Source organism: Pomacea canaliculata, linkage group LG9 (assembly GCF_003073045.1).
Source record: "Pomacea canaliculata isolate SZHN2017 linkage group LG9, ASM307304v1, whole genome shotgun sequence".
Taxonomy (NCBI): Eukaryota; Metazoa; Mollusca; class Gastropoda; order Architaenioglossa; family Ampullariidae; genus Pomacea; species Pomacea canaliculata.
The window spans coordinates 12,650,167-12,672,454 of NC_037598.1; the positions used below are offsets into that span (position 1 = coordinate 12,650,167).

Genomic DNA, 22,288 nt, shown 5'->3' on the forward strand with positions numbered 1-22,288 from the left:
AATAGAGGTTTCCTAAAACAGTTATAACAACCGTATTGAATTTTTGAGTCTCGCCTTTCAGCCTTTCGGTAAGTGTATAGCATATGTTTAACATAGTACATTATGCCTTTGATATATATTAAATCGTTTGCAGCAGTCTCATCCATTCCACCGAATCTCTACTTAAACCATGTAGGTTCATATACATCGTGAAAAATAATTATCAATTAAAACGTACGAGATACCAATGGAGTAGGAAGATGCTCAGGCTTGAGGGCGAAGCATGGGGAACTCAAGGCTGACAGTGAACGACGTTCACATTCGTGCCCTCTCGGTACATCTTTTGAGCCCCCATCCCTTGCCCCCTGGTATCAAGCGTGTTATCAACTTTTTTCACAAGACACTGTGTGCTGTCCGAGCATTTAAGATATTCCAAGACTTCACAAAGATAAACGTGAACGATAGTTTTGACGAAACTCCTTCGTAGCAAAATACTCACCTATATGTATGCCCTGGGCAACAAACAAAAACATTTGTGTAAACATGCACAGCTTGAACATCTTTATATATAGACACGGCCAGCCATTATAGGTCTTGTTACTTCCTGATTCTGACTTGTAATTAAAACAAGAGATCTGCGAAGAGATCGATTGGATTATTACTTTGTCAACTTTAAATTCCGGTGTTGGGATTAACGGGCACAAAGTAAAATACGAACACGATGACCTGTCTCGAAGGGAAGTCAAAACCCCTTACAAACAAATATTTCTGTTCTCTTACTCACTGACACGAGAGTTATAACTCTTTGTAGTCTCTGTGTTTATTTAGTGTTTTAATCCTCTGTGACGGTTGGTTAGACTCTTTACTAAACAAATGTCTGACTCCTTTCGTTGATAAATTGCAAACGGCAATTTATAGTAAAAACAAAACACATGAATTGTAGAAGAATTTTTATATTTTCGTAACTGCATTATAGCCGCCATGAAACTTAATATTGTCGATTTTGGTCAAAACACAAATCGTGAAATCAAACGTAGGAGTATCATATACGAGGAAAAAAAGATGTAAAAAATGTAGGAGTTCCCCACATGGGCTACAGTTTAGACTAACTCAGAATTAAACATCATACAATGGAGATAGCCCAATATTACAAGCGTATTACGACGTCTCTCACGGACATTCACGCTTATCATTATAAATTATGTTTTCGATGTAGTTAGTACGATTACAGATTATGACTACAGTAATTCTTGTTTGGATTAGGAGTAAGAACACTTCCTAAATTATAATTTATCACCTGTCCGCTGCATTTTTACTGCTCTTTTATTCATTGAAAGTAGAAACCCGTTTATCTACGTCATAAAGGGTTCACCACATGTCCACGCGCTTTGCTTGGATGGCCGGCCGGCGGAAGGAAGGGAGCAAACCCTAAAGCAATATCCGGGACACACATACACATACACGCATAACAGAGGAAACATGTGACTCGCTCTCCTTTTTGATTTCCTTTTACCATTCGGGAGAAACAAGGGACTCTGGGCAAGGACAGGGACAGAGACAGCACCACGTGGTAAACGTAGGTCAGTGTTAACTATGTTAGTTTGATTGTTGGTTAGTAGCGCTGTATTTATTAAAACATTTGTAAATTTAGTGTTGCTTTATCATCACTGTGATATCGCTGTCTGCATTCTCCTTGTGTCATTTCCTCCCTTAACATTATGTTTGGTGGATATCTTGGAGACCAATCCCCGGTTACACTAGTAATTATTTAAACACATCTTGTAACACTGTTCTGGAATAGACGTACCCCTCTCTGTAATCAACCACGAATTCAGCTGAGTACTCTAGCTCTAGCATATAATAATAATGGTGATTTAAATAGCAGGTTTCCCTGAGGTCAATGTGCTTTACAAGATAGAAGAAGCAATAGTGAAGCCGTATGACAGGGAAGGGCGTAGGCAAACACACACATACACAGGCCGGGTAAACACGTCCAGGAACACGAAAAACCACAGAGAGGTGAAAGTTAACAGTAAGGATAAACCGATTACAGCAGGTATATCTGAAAGAGGTTGGTTTTAAGTTCAGACTTGAAAACACGTAGCGTCTTCACTAAAGGGAGAGACAGTCAGTACATTTCAAATACCGGGGAACAGCCAAATACAATCAGCGGAGGCAGAACCTCTACCCGTATCCCCACATTTATTTCACTGTGTGTAGTTACCACGCGTTTTCTCTGTGACTAAGAGCACTCACCGAGACATTTACTTTTAAGGTTTTAGCTGAAATGTTAACAACAAAACTGAGGAAAGTATTTCACGTAAATGTACTCACGCCTGTTTGCGTTCTGGGCAACACACAGAAGCAATATTTGTGTAATCACAGTAAGTCTGAGGACCTGTGTGTATGTACAGCCCGCCATTACCTCCAACTCACTTCCCGGTTGACGATGTCGTGTTATCCTGAACCAGAGAGTTAGTTCGAGCTATTGTTCACAGTAAACTGCTGTCCTCAAACTGACACTGTTATTTTAACTTTATCCATAAATAGCTCTCTGACACTGTTTGTGACATACAACCTAGCCGACATTTGTTTATTATTGAACTTTTTAAAGTGTGTCTTTACTTTCCTATTAACCAGGATGTGTTGGAGAGGGGACCAGTGAGTTGGCTGTCTTATTCAGTAAACACAAGACTGGTGCACTGATGCAGGTTAAAGGTCAGATCGGCGTAAAATGTCATCGTATCATTCTTCAGTTGTCATTCAGGTCTTCCGGACGGGACTCATCTCAGCGTTGAACGTTTGTCGTAAGACTTATATCCGGGTTTTTGGGAATCTGTCCATACAAATGATATGTAAAACTATTTGTGCCGAACGATGTATCTTTTAATCCTTAAACATTATAATGTGTGTGCGTGTGTGTGTTTCTGTGTTTGTGTCATATGTACGTTTATGTGTGTTTGTGTGCGCGCTGATATGTGTGAGTCAGGTCGGAAGATGTGGGAGGTTAAAAGAATGTGTTGAAGAAGTTGTCATGTAAATGGACGATGAATAAGTGAACTGTCTTGTTTACATGTGTACGAATAGATGGCGCTTAAGTTTAGATCAAAGCACGGCTGAACTGCTTCAAACATTCGGCAATCTTCTAGTTTGTGAACTAAGATTAATGTTTGTTCCGTATAAGAATGATAAAACTTCCTAGTTTATGATTTAGCGGGACATGTATTGCATTCTAGTTGCTTTTCAATTAACTGGTGATAGACACAATTTAATTTACTTCCTGAGCTCATGGCTCCTACTTCTGACTCTCATTACCTCAACAAGTTTCAAGTTTCATCCCGACACAGGAATTTTCTCTCTTTTTCGTCCTGCTGTGTCATATCATGGCATTTCCACACAGTTTGACCCCCATACCCCACCTCTATTTCCCGTTTTCGTGTTTTACACAGTCACAAATACTGACAATCAGAAGGAAAACTTGTTTTGCTAGGTCAGAGATAAGGCAAAATATTTTTGTATGAGAAATATGAAACCGTGGTTTTGAATGTCGGGTGATTTTTCAATGTTTCTAATACCTGATCTGTTTAGTTTGCTATAATTTCAGAAACAAAATTGTAGTTCTCTTTGTAATCTATAAAAAAGAACGACAGTGCCGGCAGACGAAAGGCGTTTTTATCGGTCACCAGATAAAATAAAATCACTGAAGCATGTCCCGCTTGGAATTCTAGTTAACTCGTAAACCATTTGGATGTTGCTTTTAACTCATTCACTACCAAAATCGTTGGGCTTCACTTTTTTGTGGTCATAGTGTCTGTACGGGCTGTGTGTTTTATTCAGTTGAACTAGACTCGTCCATGAAAGTAGAAGTGTACAAGTGGCTGACAAATTGCAAAAGGTCATTTGTAGCAGGGGGTCAAAGAGGACAGGTTTAAGTTTTGTATTCCTTGGCTGTCTTGAGCTGCACGGCAAATATGAGAGCAGCACTATGTTCACAAACTGTTCTGCTTGAGTAAACAAGGAAGCTAAACAACAAAGCAGAACGCTGAACAAGGCTGAAAGAAAAAACGGAGGAAAATCCCTGGAGAAGATCGTTTTTCCCTTCCTGTGTGAAGCAGCTTAGCTCTCCACTGACTTTATTCACTAGACGGAAGCTGATTGCTTTGACTCACCTGACCCAACGGTCGTGAAAGCGATAGTGTGACAGGTATTAGTTGCAGCAGTGTCATTGGGTTATCATGTTATCATTATCGTGAGCTTGTGCGCGATGGCTTTCAGAAAAAAACCAACTCAACAATAGTTTTTGCAGCTAAGTGCCGAGGCGTTTTACTGACGGTATCCACAGGCTTAAGCAAAACATTTGCATTGATAAATAAATGATAAGAGAAGAATTAATACAAAATGTTCAACGGAAACATATATCTGAGTAGACACAATTAAGTAAATTATGCATTTAAGGAATTGAAAACGGATATCACATACAACTGCAACTTGTTTTCTTTGCAACAAAGTTTTAAAATATGCATCAATGATAACTAATGGTGCATCTTTAGCCTGTTTGTGTTAAAAAAATATACATAATTTAGCATGAAAATAGCAAAATTCATCAAATATAAAACGTTCATACCCATCAACAATTAAAACACCAAAAGTGGAAATCAGAAACATGCAATAATTGAAAGCAGGACTATAAAATATGCAAATAAAGTTTACGGTAGTGCGGGGTTGGACAGGGCACGAGACACACACACACGGAGGCTGCAACAATAGTCAAGGTTGTAGTTGTCCGGCGACCCTGCCCTGTGACCTGTGCCCCTGAAGAGATGGAGACGCGTGGGGGCCGCATGGTAACAGTGGAAGGTAGTCATGGTACCTTCGAGAGGATTCGGCGGTAGGAGTAATAAGAGGAGGGAGAGGGTAGTGTAGTGTATAAACACTCGCTTGTCACTACTGCAGTGAGAAACTCAGGGTTCAGATCTCGTCTCGGGACACTCTGTATCATTGTATGTGACACCTCTCTGCTTGGCTGGGCTATTCCTCTGGGGGTACTTCGGAATCCTTTCTATCCCTCCCCCCCCCAACATACTGTGAAATCACTCCAAGGTGGAAGCACTTTCCTAGTAAATAAACCAACCAACCAAAGGATAGAGGTGAAACAGAGAGTTTAGAGGTGGAAGCTGTACACCATGAAGGAGATAACGGATTGTGCGTGTTTCACACATCAACCGGCGCAAGATTACAAGATCTGTCTGTACCCACGACTGTGTTGAGTGTTCAGGTGAGGAATGCAAGACTGGTAAGCACTCCTCCTCTCCCATCTCCCCTGTTACAGTTTGACATCATTTACAAAACTCAAATTCTGCGAGACGGAATAAACATTAACTTAAAATTAAAACATTTCTGCCAAATGCAGATAATCATATTTGTGTGGTATCTCACTTCAAGCTAGTGTCATTTTAATAAATATTTTCAACCGAGTTTGTTAGTCGTATTTTACTCTTGCAAAGGCAAGAAATAGATGAGATAATGAGAAATAGTTTTATTATCAAAAGCAAAAAAAGTTGAGCTTATTTGGAACTAGAACTTGCAATCATAAAGGCACACATGTCGGGAGTGCTGGCAAATATCGCGAGCTGATATCGAAAAAAAACAACAACAAGAAGCTGAAGTTCCACTTAATTTTACACAACGTGATAATAAAGAGTTTGTAAGGAGATGAATATATAAAAAGCTAGAAGCATCATTCTACACATCTGCATCTTCATTTCTTCAGAGATTTTCATTCCAGGATACGTCAGGTCTCTGGAAGCAAGAAACCGCTGACTGGTCACGTGTTCTGATAAATACTTTCTTGGCGCTTGCACTCTTGTGCGACCTGGTAGCAGTAACGGTACTGAGCCTGTTGAAACAGAGAGAGACACTAAATAAAAGTATTCTTATCATGGGGAAGAAAACACTAAAATATCACAATAAGACAACATAAACAAACAAAAGAAACACAAAAGAAAAAGCAAGTGAAACAGGAAAAGAAAAAAACACAGGTAGCACGTACCCACAAAGGTAAACGAATATATAACTTAAATTGTCATTGCATGGTAAAATGACTTCCAAAAAAGCCTTCTGAACAGTTATTAAGCATAAATCCAAACAAAGCATAGGTCAAAGAAACAGTTAATTCATTAGAAGCCTTCTACTTGAAATTATAGAATCTATATAAACAATTCGATGTGACTGGTGAGTCTACCTCTGTAGTAACAGCCTTTCGTCTAACGCTTTGAACGTGTCGGACAGACAGGTAGACGTCTATCTCCTGGTCATGTCTGGCCCCATTGATGACTTCATACAGTGCACAGAACATCCCACTTCTTGTCATACCGTCACTGAAATGAAGAAATGTCACATGAAAGTGCTGTTGGGAAGCTGAAAAGTGTTTTAGGTATCTCAAACCATATTTTCCCCCATAATATAACGGAGAGTACAGTCTCTGAAATTAAAGTGTTTGGAGTAAAGACAAAAATTCCTATTCACTACATAAAACTTTAACTATTAAGATAGTGTATAGCAGTTTGAAATGATGTTTAGATTTATCTAATTATTGATATCAAACGATCATCCATTTCATTCAGAGAAATCAGACAAAACTGACTTGCACTGCACGACTACAGGTGAGGTGTTCTCTTCAATGTGCCATGATTCCAGTGTGTCCATCAGGTGAAGAATGTCAGAGCTGTTGCCTGGGACGACGCCTGCCCAGTCATCATAGTACAGAACTCGGACTTCTCTTGGTGTGGATGTCTTCATGAACAACAACAAAAAAAAAACCCTCTCAGTCTTATCTCTCCATACCAATAAATAAAAAAAAATTGTTATATAATGTAAAGAGTAGAGGTGGAAGAGTAAAAGGAGTTATAGTTATGAACATGAATTGCAACAACAGATTGTTTCAAGAGCACTAAGAAAATACAATGGTCCATGTCAAGTGACAATAATAATAAGTAATCATTTTTAATTCTGTACGACAATTAAAGCCAACTATTCTACATTAATTAACATTCATATAAACGAAACTGAACACAAAGCAGATGTAGCAATGTTGAAATTTTTTGAAGATTTCTGCTGGTGAGAAAAAAAGAAATGGGCAGAAAAATATATCAGAACTAGGAATTGAGTTCTTAAAGAGAAACCTTGGTCATGAGAGACAGGTTGTAGCAGGTAAGATGGTCTCCAAGTGCAGAGTAGAAGTTAGCTTGATGGTGTGTTGTCCTGTTTTCAGCACTTCCTTTTCAGTCTCAGGCCAGTAGTGGCAGTAGTTCTGATAAAAATCAAACGGTAACACGAATAAATAGAAATAAAACCAGTTAGTCAAAGATTTACGCAAAAAAAGGATTGGAAGATAAAACTGTTAAAATAATTGCCTTAAGAGAATAGAAATATTGAGAAATAAATTGGGAGATACCTATTTAATTTTTAGGCATTACTTAGTATGCTCATTACTGAAACTCTAGAAAGTCAATATGCTGGAAACATTTATTTAAAATATCACTACTGGTTGCCAAAAGCATATATGTTGACTGAATCATGCCATGTTTTTAAAGTATAAATGCTAAACAACTGTAAACAGACTAAGACCTTGACTGATTGACTCTGGTTTCTGTGTCCAAGAGAAACAATGGTGTTGACGTCCCATCCGTCAACCAGACGCCACATGTCCACCACGGTGTCCGGCAGCGGCAACTGGGTCAGGATCAGTCCCTGTACTTTTCTGAACGACTGAATGCAATCAGAAGTAACACAGTCGTTAGTATGACAGACAAAGAACCTAATTTAACATTTTTTCCGCTGCTGTTATTGTCAGATTTCTGTAAATAGCAATAATCAGCCAACATTGCTCAATGCAAGTCCAGAGTCCCAATACTAAAGATCATCTCATTTTTAAGATTTATTAAAGACTTTATTAAAGTAGTTTTAGTTTTCCAGACGAGCAAACATTGCGGTCTACCACACACCGACACATGGATGGCGTTGATGTACTGATTTCTCCCAGGCACGCGGTCCATGAGGTACACCAGATGGCTGTCGTCTGCAAGTTTACAAGGGTTGTACTCAATTAAAACATAATCAACGACTTCATTTTATATTTTGACAGACTTTATTCTAATATGCAATAATAAATAAAATTGCAGTCATTTATACCAGGCACATTTCTAAAGAGCAGCAACTAAAATAAGCGGACATCACCAATGTTACATAACAAAAACAAAAAGAGTTTTTCACCTGGCAATGATTCTTTGTTCCGGTTTTTAAGCCTATTCTCTTCTGACTCAGCGATTTGATGTTTTGGTTTTGGAACAAACCGTCCCAATTCTTGCAAAAGCTGAAAATTAATTTTAAGGCTTTGTAAGGTTTAAATATTTATACGTGGGACACGAAAATATCAAAGCTAATATTAATCTTTATGTGCTTACGTTCGAGATAGAGTGTTGTCACCGAGCAGAATTTGCAATAAAGGACTAAAAAAAAAATGTTTACTTGCCTTAAATTCCATGTTAATCCTTGGGTTGTGGTCATCGATGTTGCTGGGAAACACAGCGTCAAACTGATCAAAGTTCAGTCTGGTTCCATGGCTGGTATGTTCTTCAAGAATGACTTCATGGAGAAACTTGTACTGTTCCTGCCAATAGTTCAGAATACGACAATAATGTACAATAAGCTCACAGACGCTTTATACTTTTGTATGACACTTTTAGTAGCATCTATTCTCTTATCAGCTGTATAGTCCGTTCCTTAGCGATACAATTGATAAACATTTATATAATAGCACATGGCGACACCTTACTTCAGTCTGGACCATGAGTGTTCTGTCTTCACGTAGTCCACTGACGATGTCTTTGACGTTCACGTCCCGCCCACGTGACCTCAAGTCTGCGGCGATGTCTAAGGCGATGTATGTGCCTGTGCGTCCCACACCAGCGCTAGATTAAGATCGAAGTTAAATTGTGTATTAGATTAAGATTATTAAGAAAACAAACAACAAATAAAAAAGAAGCAATTTACATGTGCAACTTTCAGCTGACGATTCTAACAAAGCAACACTGGTGTAACGTGCGTGCGTTCCACGTGCAAATGGATGTTCCCTTTCTCGGTTTGATTTTTACTTTTGTTGCAATTCACACTTCTTGATGTCCCTACGCTGGACCCTGCTCCACTGATCCGCATGTTATGGCCTGTCCATCTGTACATTTTTACAGATAATAAATCTTTTACACGTTCGATGAGAGTGCTCTGTACTGCCTGTGGTGGTTAATAAAACCGACTCCAGAAAATGAGTTTTTAAAACAGTGGCTTATCTCACCTGCAGTGCACGACAGGTGTAGCCCCCTGTGCACGTGCCTTGACGTAGCGCCAGAAGCTGACCAGCGAGTAGGTGGACGGCACCCCGTGGTCAGGCCACACCAGGTAGTGATACTGAGATACCGTCCGCTGGTCACCGCCCTACGAGACATGAGATACAGTGATACTGAGATACCGTCCAATAAACACTGCCTTGACATGTAGTAATACTCATCGCCGCTCTCTGAGACACAGCATGTAGTAATACTGGTATACTGTCCACTGATTACTGCCTTAGTTGACATATGTAAGAGTTATGTCACTTGTTATAGTTTGTAGTCTTTTATGTGTATAGCTGTTTGTCTGTTTGATTCTTTATTTTCATTTATATTTTTAATGGTAGGATTCTAAACATACGTTTTCACAAATATTTATACCTTTTTATTCTCTACCACAAAGTGTCGGATGACGAAGTCTGCCCTGCTGTCTGTTTTTAAGGCTGTCACTGTCACGTGACCATAAGTCTTTGTTGTGCCGACTGGCGGCCAGTACTCTTCACACTTGTCCTGCATTTTTATCAAACAAACAAACTCTTGTTTCGTAAAACCATTTGCCAGATGTTTGTAGACATCTCATACTAAATGCATCAGATCTCATTTGTAATGTTGTTCATTAAAGTGATGCATACTAATGCCTGTTGTAATGGTACATAAATTCAGGTAATGTCTAGGACATTGTCGGCATTGACATGGATTAATTTAACATTAATATTAAATAAACAATCTTAAAATTAATTATTAAATACAAGAGCAAAACAGTAGAAATCGAATACAAACAGGATTAGTCAGATGATGAAGATTAATAACAAGAGCAATGATGTCTCACCTTGCCGCCTTCTTTAAGATTTGTCAACATAATGATCTGCGTGACATTGTCCTGCCACACCATCCACCACAGGTCGCTCACAGTGTTGGAGCGAGGACCTGACATCACAAACTAAATTAGTGCTCTGAAGAATTTTTTTTAACATTAATGACTAAATGTAGATAAAAATAAATGAATGGCAATTTGTTTTACTTTTACTTTAACTACTTAAAAGTAGAAAATAAACTCCATACAAAACGAACTTGAATTAAGCTTCAAAGTTTGTGTTCTCAACATAAAAAAATCTCTATGTTCAGCTTGTAGGAGAAAAAAATATAAAAAAAACAATGCCTTTTATAATTAATAATACACTAAAATAGTTTCTACAAAAGCAAGAAATGTGTTATCGTTAAATTCTTCAGGAATAAGGATTGTCTTCCATTCTTTCCACTAAGAATGTTATTTTATGTAAAGAGAATTTTACCTTGTGTAGCGATGTATGCTTTGTCCTGCTTGCACCCCTGGAAATAATTTTTTTTCTTGATTACGAAATTCTTAGAATAACTATTTTAGATTTTAAAATAAAGTTTTAGTAAAGTTAGCAGTTTTATATCTTTCCTCACTTTTCTACTTACCTTAATGTAGTTTGCGTTGATGTAATCTGAGTTATTGTCTCCTTTTGGCCAACGAAGAACAACTCGAGAATGATCATCTAAGTAGACATACATTAAACAAAATAAAAAACAACAGTAACATGTAGTTTCTCTTTTATTTTAACTTGATAGTATTGTGTATCATTAACACTTAGAACTTCCACAACAGTCGTTAAAAACAATTTATTTTAATAAGTACATTATAATGTTTACTGTAAGCAGTGCATCAGATATAGCAATTAGTCAATAACTCTTTGTCACTCTTAAAAAAAGAAAAGCAGAAAACTGGAAACTAGAAAGTCCCTTACAGGCACACAGCGCCTTAAAGCGATTCTTGTTTCGGTTCTCAGGTTTCGAACCATCTTCGTGAGGATGCTGCATGTCTTTGCTAAATTCCTGAAAGGGAAGCCACGTGTGTACTTGTGAGTGTAATACAATTCATCATCTGGGAAACTAACAATATTTATTTTCCAAAACATGATCTTGAATAATATAATATTGCAACTGCGTCTTGACCAATGTGATTAAGGAAGGAAACTAAAGATTACTACTGTCAATAAACTATGCAACCCATTCGTGTTAAACAGTTTATTTATATAATGTTTATTGCTGCTTAGACGGATTTTACGAAGGACATTACCGCAAACTCCATTCCTAGTTTTCCAGATGCCAGGCTGGCCAGCAAGGACTTCTGGAGATCATCGAGTATTGACGAGGGCCCCAGTGAGCGGTAGGAGGCGTAGATGTCCTCTGTGTTGTAGATGCTCTCCTCTTCCTCATCTGTAGGGTCCTTGGTTTCCCTTTCTGTATCCAGTTTTGATGACTTTTTATAATTGGTGTCGTCGGACGTGGTGGGAGGATTTGTCTTTAAGTCGACATTCTCATATATTCTGTTGTCGGTCCTTTCTTTCGTCGCCTGAGATTTATATGATTTAGCATTTTCATCACCACCATTTGTTGTGTTTACAGAAGTCATTACTGAGGTCGACTGAACATTGTTCGGGGTATCTTCACACAAGTTGCCGTAGAGATGAGTATCACTGGCCTCGTATTTGGGGTGCATCTGAGGCTTAACGGGTGCTACCGGCTTGTTTCCTGTCAAATGAAGAGAAAGATAAATCTTCACACACAGATTATGACAGCCAAATAGTGAGACTTTTCTGTGGCTACATTTGGAAGTATGTACCCACACACTATTCATCACTTTCCTGTTCAAAACTAGAGGAATTAAAAAGTCTTCTTTATTATACATAAGATGCCATAACTTAATGTGTAACAAAACTAAACCAGGCCGACGTATTGCTACTCCCCCGTTATGTCATATCTTGTTTTATTAGCAAACGATGGAATAAAACAGGACAAACAATTTGATCTCACCTGTTCTTCCATCGACATTTTTTATGTCATCATCTCTGTTGTCCGTGTTTCCTCTCATTAGTCTAGATGGATTTCCTTTTGCTTGATGTCGACGCCTGTTGGCAAAAATGGATAAAGCAGAAAAAGAAAACTAAAGAGTGCTCCAGAGATAAATGTTAAGATTCTCTCTCTTTTTTTTTTTGCACCGGAAGAAACACATGCAGAAATACTTTAAATCCCCGTAGAACTGTGTAGTTTTATTTACCTCAGCCAGACAACGACGATCACTACAACGACTGCAGCAACAATTACAGCCAAGACAGGACCAACGATGGAACCGACAGGAGCACCGCTGGATTTAGTTTGGTCTAATTTCATCGACTCTGGAAAAAAATCATCTTCAGAGAGAGTACTTAATGGACTATATAGAGCTTACTGTAAGAGTAACACATGATTAGTCTACTCACTCTTTGCGTTGTTTGAGATATCGCTATATATTGGCAAAATAAATATACTCTGTAAATTTCAAGGTCTTACGCACAGCTGTGTATGAAATATTCGGTTACAATGTAGCATTTTGCACCTGTAATCAACCCAGTTAGCGAAATAAGCTCGAGCGCTGTATAGCGTGACACCTCACTTGTGTATACATACAATGCTCCCCGCCATTACTTCAGTAGTTTGATATAGTCTGTAAGAGCTTTCGCGAGGAAAAAAAAATGGACCTTTTATACATTCCTAAAGCTATTAAACTAAAGATTTTTTTTGACATGTATTTGAAGCTGCTAAACTAGGAAGATTACAGTCTATGTATTTTTAATTAGTATTTTATCTTGTCAGAAAGTAGCTGCAGAGCTGTATGTGATAGGGAGAGAGGCCAATGTTTTTCGCAATCTCAAATATAGATTTTACATGTAGCACGTAGTTTTCTTGAATATTGCTATCTGAAGTGAATGAGTGTCTACTCACCCTTACACAGAGGTAATTGAAATTCACCGTCACAGGAAGGACAACTCCCGTTGGTCTTGTGACATGTAGAGTTACCTCCCATACAGTGTCCACACGTTTCAGCACAACTGTTTCCATACCAACCGTCTTGACATTCTGCAAGAAGAGACACGATATGACAAATATTTGCATTCAACTAAGACTATCGGAAAGAGAAGACAAAACGAAGGCGGGGAAGTGAGGAAGTGGCACACAAAATGTTAGCCTTTTACAGGTTCCTTTGAATGACCATCGCGTTATGGTTTGTGAGGAAAGATAAATAATGTACTCACCTATATTTCCAAGTGTGTGCAATCCAAATCAAAAGTTTAAATAAGACTTTTAGACATGAAATCAGTTCTGCACATCGTAGCATATCAAGATGACTTCACACATTCTACTACAGGAAGGTTACAGGTTAAATGAAATGGGTGCTGTACGTATTAATCTGACCTGTACAAAATGGAGGATTGAAACCTGTTTTGCAGGAGACACAGGTACCGTTGACATTGTCACAGAAAGAGCCAGCTGCGCAGTTACCACAAGTCTTGGTACAGTTACCGCCATACCATCCACCAGCGCACTCTGAACGGCAATACAACAGTGTTTCGAATTTTAAGTCTTTTACTTATGAGAATGAGATACTAACACTAGTGTTATTAAAGGTGTTTATTGGGCACTACACAGCTTCGATTATAAAAAGAGACCACTAAAAGTGTAATTTTTATATTTCATAACTAAAACAGCAAGAAGTAAAAGAAAAAGAGAAATTAAATAAACGAAAAAAGTAAAACTACTGCGTCATACATATTGCACAATTTTCATAAAACAATCCAGTTTTATCTTATTGACTTGGAGAGTGTATAGCATGTATGAAAAAGGATTTTATCCGCCAGAAAATGAGTTACACACCTGACGAGTCTGTCAGACATTTCTTGGTGTTTGCTTTTGTTCTCCACTTGTTTACTTTCTCTCTCTATCACGGGATATGTGTGATGTATTTGTACTGTTAGGTGATCGTGCATTTTGTAAACTTGCCTATATAAACTTATTTAAGTATAAAGTCATATCAAAAAGTAACTGACCTTTACATAGTGGTTGCTGAAACCCTACTTTACAGGATGTACAGTTGCCAGACACCTTGTTACAGACAGAAGCAAAACAGTTACCACAAGTCTGTGTACAGTTGGCTCCATACCACCCGTCAGCACACTCTGAAGATGAAAACAGCAGATTCTTAGTGTGAACAGCTACTTATTTGAAATTATAGTTCACATTAGGATATGACATTTGAAAAAAGTGACAGAACCTACAGACAAATAATAAAAAAGTTCTGTCTTATAAAATCAAGGAACAGCGTCTGAATGTGCAAATGAAGTAAAAAGGTAAGTGAAAAGAATGCCAAGTTTAACGATATAGTCATTGATCTTTACCGAGTATTAAATAAATGTAGGAAAGATCTACAGATGAAAAAGTATAAAATTCTGTAGACAAGAACTGTCCGATATGAAACTTGTATTTGAATACCAATGTTACACTAATTAAGGAATTTTTACTTATCGCTATTTTTTTTTCATTAAATTAAAAAAGTTCACCTGCCTTGACAAAGTGGTGGCTGGAAGCCTGTCTCACAGGAAGTACAGTTGCCGTTGACTTTGTCACACACAGAGCTGTTAGCACAATGACCACATGTCTGGGTACAGTTGTCTCCATACCAATCATCGACACATACTGGGCAGGAATATTCCCAAAATAATACATCGATTTTAATGTGATTGCACACAAATATAAACACACACACCCTCTCAAATATATGTGCACTGACTCCTGTGTTAAAATAATTTCTCCGTACATTTGAAAGAGCGAGCAGTGGGCGTGGCTAACATTCTAATAGTCATAATTTTGAGTAACAATGTGTAACGAATAGAACGACGCACGCACAAGTTATGCCTTGAATGCATATGATATATATATACACACACACATTAAGCACACTTATAAGTATGAATGTTTTGTGATCGTTTTGGTCGGGCTTACGGCAGGCCCCACTGTCATGAGTTGACCTCTGCAGCGACCCATTATTCCTTACAAAGTGTAGTAAGGATGAGACTAAGAAAAAGTGTGCATGTACTATCATGCCAAAACGTTTACAGACTTTTATAGAGTGGCGGGTGGAACCTAAAGATTTACTGGAATGTGCGACTGCCTCGATGGGCCAGATCAAATGATTTTTTTTTTTTGCTGCCGGACGTTACCCACCTCCTGGCATGTTGGGACATAAGGAGTTTTTAAATTTTATTTTGTAATAGAAAGGAAAGAAATAAAATGACACGTTACGTGGGTTAGTTTTGAAAATTATCCTGCAATATTTGTAGAACAAAAACACGAGGGTGGAAGCTGCGTGTCTCTATACACATGTACTACATGTAATCACAATTAGTGATATTAACAGAGTAGAATTCTGTTGTAGAAGACGCACAGATACCGTCTACCACATACCCGCGTATACACCACAAGTGTGTGTACAATTAGCATTATGCCACCCATTTAAACACACCGATGAAAGGCAACATATTATTGATTTAGTAATTAGTATTAGTAGAAGACTGGAGTTGTACTATGTTACAACAAAATTAATCATAGATGTTGACTGAATTCTTTACACTGGTAAAGGTACAGGCAAACACAGAGTGATATTTACTAAAATTCATGACACCTTTCAAAAAATTCGTGTCATTACTCCATGAAAGAACCAACTATTTATTACGAATATTCGGACTGTTCAAAGGGGAAATACATTAAATGCGGTAGGAAAGGAAGGTGATATAACATGTATCATAGAGTTGATGTAGAGTTGTAGACAGTTTTAGTCTTAACTGACTACGATTATCATGCTTTTGCTATTATCCGCATTTCGGGGAACGTTTGACATATATATAAAAAATCACATAAATTTATATTCATGTTTTTTTTATTATCTTTTTGTAATGATATAGCTTATGCTCTTCTGCTTTTTTTTATTATTGACAATGGGGAAATATTGATTGATTTATCCGTCGTCTTTAGTGCCTAAAACCTAATGGATTATTTTTAGATTTTAAGTATAAAAGTATACTGACCTTTACACAGCGGTAACTGGAAGCCTGTCTGGCAGGACGTGCAGCTGCCGGTCACCTTGTTACAGAGAGCACCACCGGCACAACGACCACAGGTTTGTGTACAGTTGTCTCCATACCAACCGTTGTCACATGCTGGACATAAATAAAGTCTAGTTCATTGTTTTCAACATAATCCTTTAAGATCAAACAATTTGTTTGAGCTAAACCACATACAAAAATAGCAACCAATAAACATAGATGTCAATAGCTGTGATTAACTTGTCCGCCTGTGAGTCTTTTTCTACAGATATATGACAATGTTCATCCTTACAGTTTGTCACCTGATTTCTCTTTATGTCTTCTATGTTTGTTTGCACATTTGTTTCTCCTTCATATACTGTCCGTGTCTCTTACTTGTCCTAAGCGTTTAACCATGATCCTATTATTTTGCCGAAGTAACCTATTACATGAATAGTTTCCTAAGGCATCCTACAAAATTTTATAACAAAAATATTTTGATAAGAATATAGAGATACATATGAGACATTATTACGTCTCATGGTGTTCCCTGCACTAATTATACTCGTATATTGTTAACATCATTTTTTAACAGACTTCTTTAAAGAAACTATTGTTATGACAATAGAGCAATTCTAAGCATTATATAACTGTTTTCTTTTACAGCAGTGATACATTATGCTCTTCTTCGTGGATAAATGAATAAGCTCATAGGTCTTTGGGATGTGAAGGAAAATATATAAGATGCAGCAGTTTTATTTATTATATTCAGTGACTGAATTGCACTATACACATTGTGGAAAAAAGAAAGTTCCAAATAACCGTATCACTGCTCACACAAACTGTGAATTAATGATTGTGTGAATGTAAATTGGTATTTTCTGTATTTGAATAAAGAGTTTTGTCTATTTAATTTTCTTTTCCTAGACTGTTGGTAATTTTGTGCTGATCAAATTTATTTTCAGATGTTCTTAAGAAAAAATACCAACCTTCACAATGTGGTAACTGGAAGCCGGTATTCGCAGTCGTACAGTTGCCGTCCACCTGTCACAGACAGAGCGTCTGGACAGTAGTACAGGCCTGTGTACAGTCTCCATACCAACCGTCGTCACACACTTGATCGGGAAAGAATATAGTTAACAACTCAAAAAACTTAATTTTCACTCAAGTCACAAATATTACAAAACACACACACACACACACACACACACACACACACACACCTCATACAGTCATACACAGTCACACTCGCGATCTCCCGCCATGGACTAACTCTTGGAACGCTTTTAAGATGATTTTAAAAAAAAGTACAGTGTACGTACCCACACCTCACCTCACAAATATTCATCGTTTCATCGTGTTATTGTCTTTTGTAATGTTACCACTCGTTCCTGCACGACCAACTGTGATGTCAATATTTATCGTCTGTCCATTGCTGTCTTGGCTGGTGATCTTTTGACGATTTGTTATCAACGGAAAATGTTAACTTGAGCCATTCTCCATATTACTGAATCAAAACAAGAAAATCATGTCGATCAAGAAAGACCAATTTTTAATGTTGTCATAACTTATCAATCCTTTTATGAAAGAATCATAATTAATGCAAAAACATAAATGTTAAGAGTTTTCGGTAACATCGAAACAAGAACAATATTACTGAACAAATAATAAAGTCTATAATATAATGTAGTCTTTAATCATTATGCTGTGATTAAATCTAGTTTATGACAAAATATTATATAATAAAAAATAATGAAGATAGCTTTAGGTAATCATAAAATTTTTTTTAAAATAGTGATAATGATGACGACGATTAAAAAGTCTTTAGTTTGACGGGTTAGAAAAAAAACCAGACTCAGTGACTTAAAGTATTATCACAACTTCCCATCTCACGGTTAGTCCTTCCGTAGATCGTCATCGTGCTGATGGTGAACTCATTGCCCAGTCCACCCACCAGAAAGGTGACTTGTCTTCTCTGCGTTGATGCAGTGGACCTGGCTGGAAATGCAGTATCGATTGTTTCCATTTATTGCGCTGCAAAGCAGGTGTCCGAGCTGAAGTGCACGTAAAGAACTTATCTGCCACACGTTTTGCCCAATTGCAACGTTTTCTCGAAATGAGTTTAAAAGTACAGTTCTAAACAAGAGACACTTCAGAATTCAGAAAACGTATGCAGAAACATATTGAGTCAACTTCATCAGAAGAAGTAGAATCTGAATTGATACTATGAAGCAACGACAAAAAAAAGCTTTATAGCAGAAATTTTTAATAAAATTTTATAAGATTATGAAGCGATAAATTGATTGAGTAGTGGAGTAGAGTCCACATCTCTACCAGCACACAATGGTGTTACAGAGAGCGCGTCGCTGTTGGAAGGACAAAAAGACAAGAGAAAACGAGATTAAGAAAGGTGATAGAATGTCAAGTGCAAACTACATAACTGATTGTAATTAATTGACTGAGTAGTGCCTTGGCTGCCCTCCTTGAAGGGTTATAGGATAACGACACAGTGTTTGATATCCGTTTATCTATATTATGTACGTATCGTAGCGCATACTTAAGTAAGGCGAGACTTCCACTGACCACGTGACTGGACTGTCATTCAGGGAAAAGACCAACAACAAGGGCTACATGCCTATAAAACAGAGACCTCCGCGAGCTGTCTATAAAACTGGGGGAAACATTGTAGCTGTCTCTCCTCTTCCCCTTCGCGATGTCGAAATGGAGCGAGAGAAGACGAGAATGTGCTGAAGACAACATGACAGTGTCCGATCTTAAAGATCACTTTGATGCGTAAACATAAAAATTTTTGCAGTGAACGTCAAGAGTCCGACCTTTGAGTTAATTTTAAATTTGTATTACAATTAATAAAGTTACTGGTAGGAAGAATAATATGCATGCCTATGGATTATTATCATTTGATACTTATTCTTTGCTACCTTCTCTTCCATTCTATATTTCCATTCTACTATCCTTTTCTTAGCTATCCGTGTACGGGTTTATTTTAGTGTTTTAATTCTCTGTAACGGCTGGTTAGACTCTTTAATAAAATGATGTCTGACTCCTTTTGCTGATAAACTTTTGTATTTTTTTAATTGCATTTTACACGCCGCGAAATTTGAAATGGTTGTTTTTAGACAAAACAAGAAGCATGGAATCGAATCTTAGAGTTTCATACATGAAGAAAATAAATGTTTTAAAGACTTGAAAAATGTGGGATGAAACATGTCTCACTCTCTAATGTGATCCCCCTTTTCCATTTGGGAGGGACTGAGTCCCTGGACAGAGACAGAGACAATCCCAAGTGCTAATAGTAGGTCAGTGTAAACAATGTTAGTTTGATTCTTGAATATTAGTGCTGTGTTTACTAATTTGTAAATTTAGTCATATTGCTTTAGTATGACTGTGATATCGCTGTCCTCATTCTCCTTGTGTTGTTCTTAACATTAGGCTTGGTGGATATGTTTGAGATCAACCCCTGCTACACCAGTTATTATTTAAACACATCTTTTAACGCGGTTCCGTAATAGACCTACTTTATTAACTTTCTGTCAATAACTACAAATTTAGCGGAGTATTTTACATTTTAGCACAATAATCATAATGTTAATAATAATGTTAATGATGATGATGATGATGATGATGATGATGATGATAAAAAATTAAAATCACACGTTTCCCGTGAGGTCCAAGTGTTTCAGAAGATAGAAGAGGCAATAAATAGAGAGGCTGTATGACAGCGAAGGGTATAAGAAAACATACAAATACTAAGGCCGGGTGAACATGTCCAGGGTGATGAAAGAAGACAGAGAGGAGAAAATAGCAATATGTGAAAGAGATTGATTTTAAGTAGAGTAAAATGTATAATTTTATTTGCTGAAGGTTGGCTAGAAATACTAATAGGATAATTCATAGAAATATTCTATAGAACATTTACCCCCACATGGAGCGTGAACTCCATGTGCTTTACCAGATACGACACAAACAGTACTGAGGCATATGACAAGAAGGGCCTTAGTCACACAAAAACACAGGCGTGTGGTGAACATGTTCAGGACATGAAAAGCACAGAGAGGGAAAAGGATACACTTGATTACTAGCGTATATCTAAGAAGTTGTTTTTAAGACTAGAAAGCAAGTAGTGTTTCCACTTAACGGAGAGACAGAGTCAGTACATTCTCAGATACCGGAGGACAGCCAAATAAAAAATTAGCCCGGCGCAGAACTCTTAGCCGTAATCCCCCACATTTATTCATTGGCGTGTAGTTAGCCACGTCTTCTCAGTGACTATGAGTTACTCACCCAGACATTTACTTTCTTATGATTAACCTTATGTTAAATGTTAAAAAATCTGATTAGAAGTATTCAAACAAAATATACTCACGCCTGTGTGTGTTCTGGGCAACACACAGAAGAAATATTTGTGTAATCACACCGAGATTGAGGACCTGTGATGTACGTACAGCCGCCATTACTCAACTGACTTCCTGCAGTCACGTGAAGTAGTGTTAATCCTGAACATGAAAGTCACTTTCGTGCTTTGTGCGCATGGGCATTGCATGCGTGTCCGTAGCCTCTATTTAGCAGGATGTGTAGGAGAGGGACCAGTTGGCGGACTGTTCTCTTATTCAGTAAACACGCGGACTGGTGACTGATGCAGGTTAAGCGTCAGATCGCCATAAAGTGTCATCGCCATCTTTCTTCAGTGTCATGCAGGTCTCCGGACGAGATTCACCGACATTGTCGTTAAACTTATATCGGGCTTTGTGTGTTTGGAATCTGTCCATACAAATGATATGTAAAAACTATATGTTGCTGCCTGATTTAGCTTTTAATCCTTAAAACATTAGAATGTAGTGCGTGCTGTGATGTGTTTCTTTGTGTCTATTATGTGTATGTTTATGTGTGTTTGTGTGCTGCTAATATGGCGGTCAGGTCGGAAGATGTGGAGGTTAATAGTATGTGTTGAAGAAGTTGTCATGTAAATGGGGATGAATAAGGGAAACTGTTCTTGGTTACATTGATGTACGAGATAGATGCGGCTTAAGTATCAGATTAAAGCACGGACTGAACTGCTTCAACATTCGTTCAGTCTTCTAGTTGTGAAGAGTGAACACGCCTGGGAAAATTCTGTCCTCAGAAATCTTCGTTTTAAAAGTAGTAACTTGATTGTGAACTAAGATTAATTTTGTTCTGTTTATAAGAATGAGCAAACTTCCTTAGTTTGTGATTAGCAGGCAGGAATGTATTGCATTCTAGTTGCCCTTTTCAATTAAACTGGTTGAATAGACACAATTTAAATCTACTTCCTGAGCTCATGGCGCCACTTCTGACTCTCATTACCTCAACAAGTTTAAAGGTTTCATCCGCACAGGGGATTTTCTCTCTTTTTCGTTCCTGCTGTGTCATCCCACAGCATTCCACACAGTTTGACCCCCATACCCCACCTCTATTTTCCCGTTTCGTGTCTTACACAGTCACAAATATGACAATCAGAGCGGAAACTTGTTTTGCTAGGTCAGAGTAAGGCAAAATATTTTTCTGCTATGTAGAAATATGAACGTGGTTTTGAACTGAAAGTTCGGGTGATTTTTCAATGTTTCTAATAACCTGATCTGTTAAGTCGCTGTAATTTCTGAAACAAAACGTTTTAATATGTACCCCTCAGTCGCGTTGGTTGGCTAAGCTTAAAAAATATATTAGGAAAAAGTTAAAAACCTACTTACTTTTCCGACTTTGACGAATTATCTCAAGAAATATTTTCAATCTTCAAATTTTTTTAACAGGCGAAAAACAGACATTTACTGAGTGGAAAGAAAAAGGAAGGTAACCAAAACCTCTAATATATTAAAAAAAAGAACGGACTTGTGTTGTTCAAAGGTGGATAAAGAAAACCTTTTTATTATTTTCAACAGATTTAAAACATGGGCAACCATTTGGGAAAAAAAAAAACATCTGTTCCCACGATGGGAAATTTTCCCCCCAATTTCACCTTCAACTAAAAAA

General features: G+C 37.6%; 3 protein-coding genes and 1 long non-coding RNA gene across 9 annotated transcripts in view; 1 reads left to right on the forward strand and 3 right to left on the reverse strand.

The window, feature by feature from the left end:
• Positions 1 to 22,288, reverse strand: part of LOC112572661 (receptor-type tyrosine-protein phosphatase kappa-like) — a 503,329-nt gene that overhangs the window by 15,771 nt on the left and 465,270 nt on the right. For 2 of the 3 annotated variants that reach the window (XM_025252436.1, XM_025252438.1), the window contains 13 exons: positions 14,252 to 14,380; positions 13,620 to 13,751; positions 13,149 to 13,283; positions 12,445 to 12,562; positions 12,201 to 12,295; positions 11,464 to 11,918; positions 11,132 to 11,219; positions 10,806 to 10,882; positions 10,655 to 10,691; positions 10,192 to 10,289; positions 9,744 to 9,872; positions 9,329 to 9,468; positions 8,813 to 8,948 (listed from right to left, as the gene is read on the reverse strand). In XM_025252436.1, coding sequence (XP_025108221.1) covers positions 8,813 to 8,948; positions 9,329 to 9,468; positions 9,744 to 9,872; positions 10,192 to 10,289; positions 10,655 to 10,691; positions 10,806 to 10,882; positions 11,132 to 11,219; positions 11,464 to 11,918; positions 12,201 to 12,295; positions 12,445 to 12,562; positions 13,149 to 13,283; positions 13,620 to 13,751; positions 14,252 to 14,380 — 1,769 coding nt within the window. Of the gene's footprint in view, positions 1 to 8,812; positions 8,949 to 9,328; positions 9,469 to 9,743; positions 9,873 to 10,191; positions 10,290 to 10,654; positions 10,692 to 10,805; positions 10,883 to 11,131; positions 11,220 to 11,463; positions 11,919 to 12,200; positions 12,296 to 12,444; positions 12,563 to 13,148; positions 13,284 to 13,619; positions 13,752 to 14,251; positions 14,381 to 14,765; positions 14,898 to 16,285; positions 16,379 to 17,361; positions 17,398 to 22,288 lie in introns of all 3 variants that reach the window. The other variant, XM_025252437.1, reaches the window with a different exon arrangement.
• LOC112572684 (cell death abnormality protein 1-like) overlaps positions 1 to 22,288 on the reverse strand; it is a 54,571-nt gene that overhangs the window by 7,762 nt on the left and 24,521 nt on the right. The window contains exon 1 of one of the 2 annotated variants that reach the window (XM_025252490.1): positions 2,314 to 2,620. The exons of the other annotated variant lie outside the window; for it this stretch is intronic. Coding sequence (XP_025108275.1) covers positions 2,314 to 2,401 — 88 coding nt within the window. The 5' untranslated portion in view covers positions 2,402 to 2,620. Of the gene's footprint in view, positions 1 to 2,313; positions 2,621 to 22,288 lie in introns of those variants that run through there. 2 annotated transcript variants of the gene reach the window in all.
• On the forward strand, positions 1,098 to 5,620 carry LOC112572712. The gene is made up of 2 exons (XR_003101057.1): positions 1,098 to 1,559; positions 2,620 to 5,620. It is a non-coding gene; the product is annotated as an uncharacterized LOC112572712 (long non-coding RNA).
• Positions 4,277 to 22,288, reverse strand: part of LOC112572662 (receptor-type tyrosine-protein phosphatase mu-like) — a 122,989-nt gene continuing 104,977 nt past the window's right edge. The window contains exons 28-30 of one of the 3 annotated variants that reach the window (XM_025252443.1): positions 6,623 to 6,771; positions 6,221 to 6,356; positions 4,277 to 5,875 (exon numbers count right to left, since the gene is read on the reverse strand). In XM_025252443.1, the coding sequence (XP_025108228.1) occupies positions 5,804 to 5,875; positions 6,221 to 6,356; positions 6,623 to 6,771 (357 nt within the window). In that variant the 3' untranslated portion in view covers positions 4,277 to 5,803. The remainder of the gene's footprint in view (positions 5,876 to 6,220; positions 6,357 to 6,622; positions 6,772 to 22,288) is intronic. The other 2 variants (XM_025252441.1, XM_025252442.1) reach the window with 2 other exon arrangements.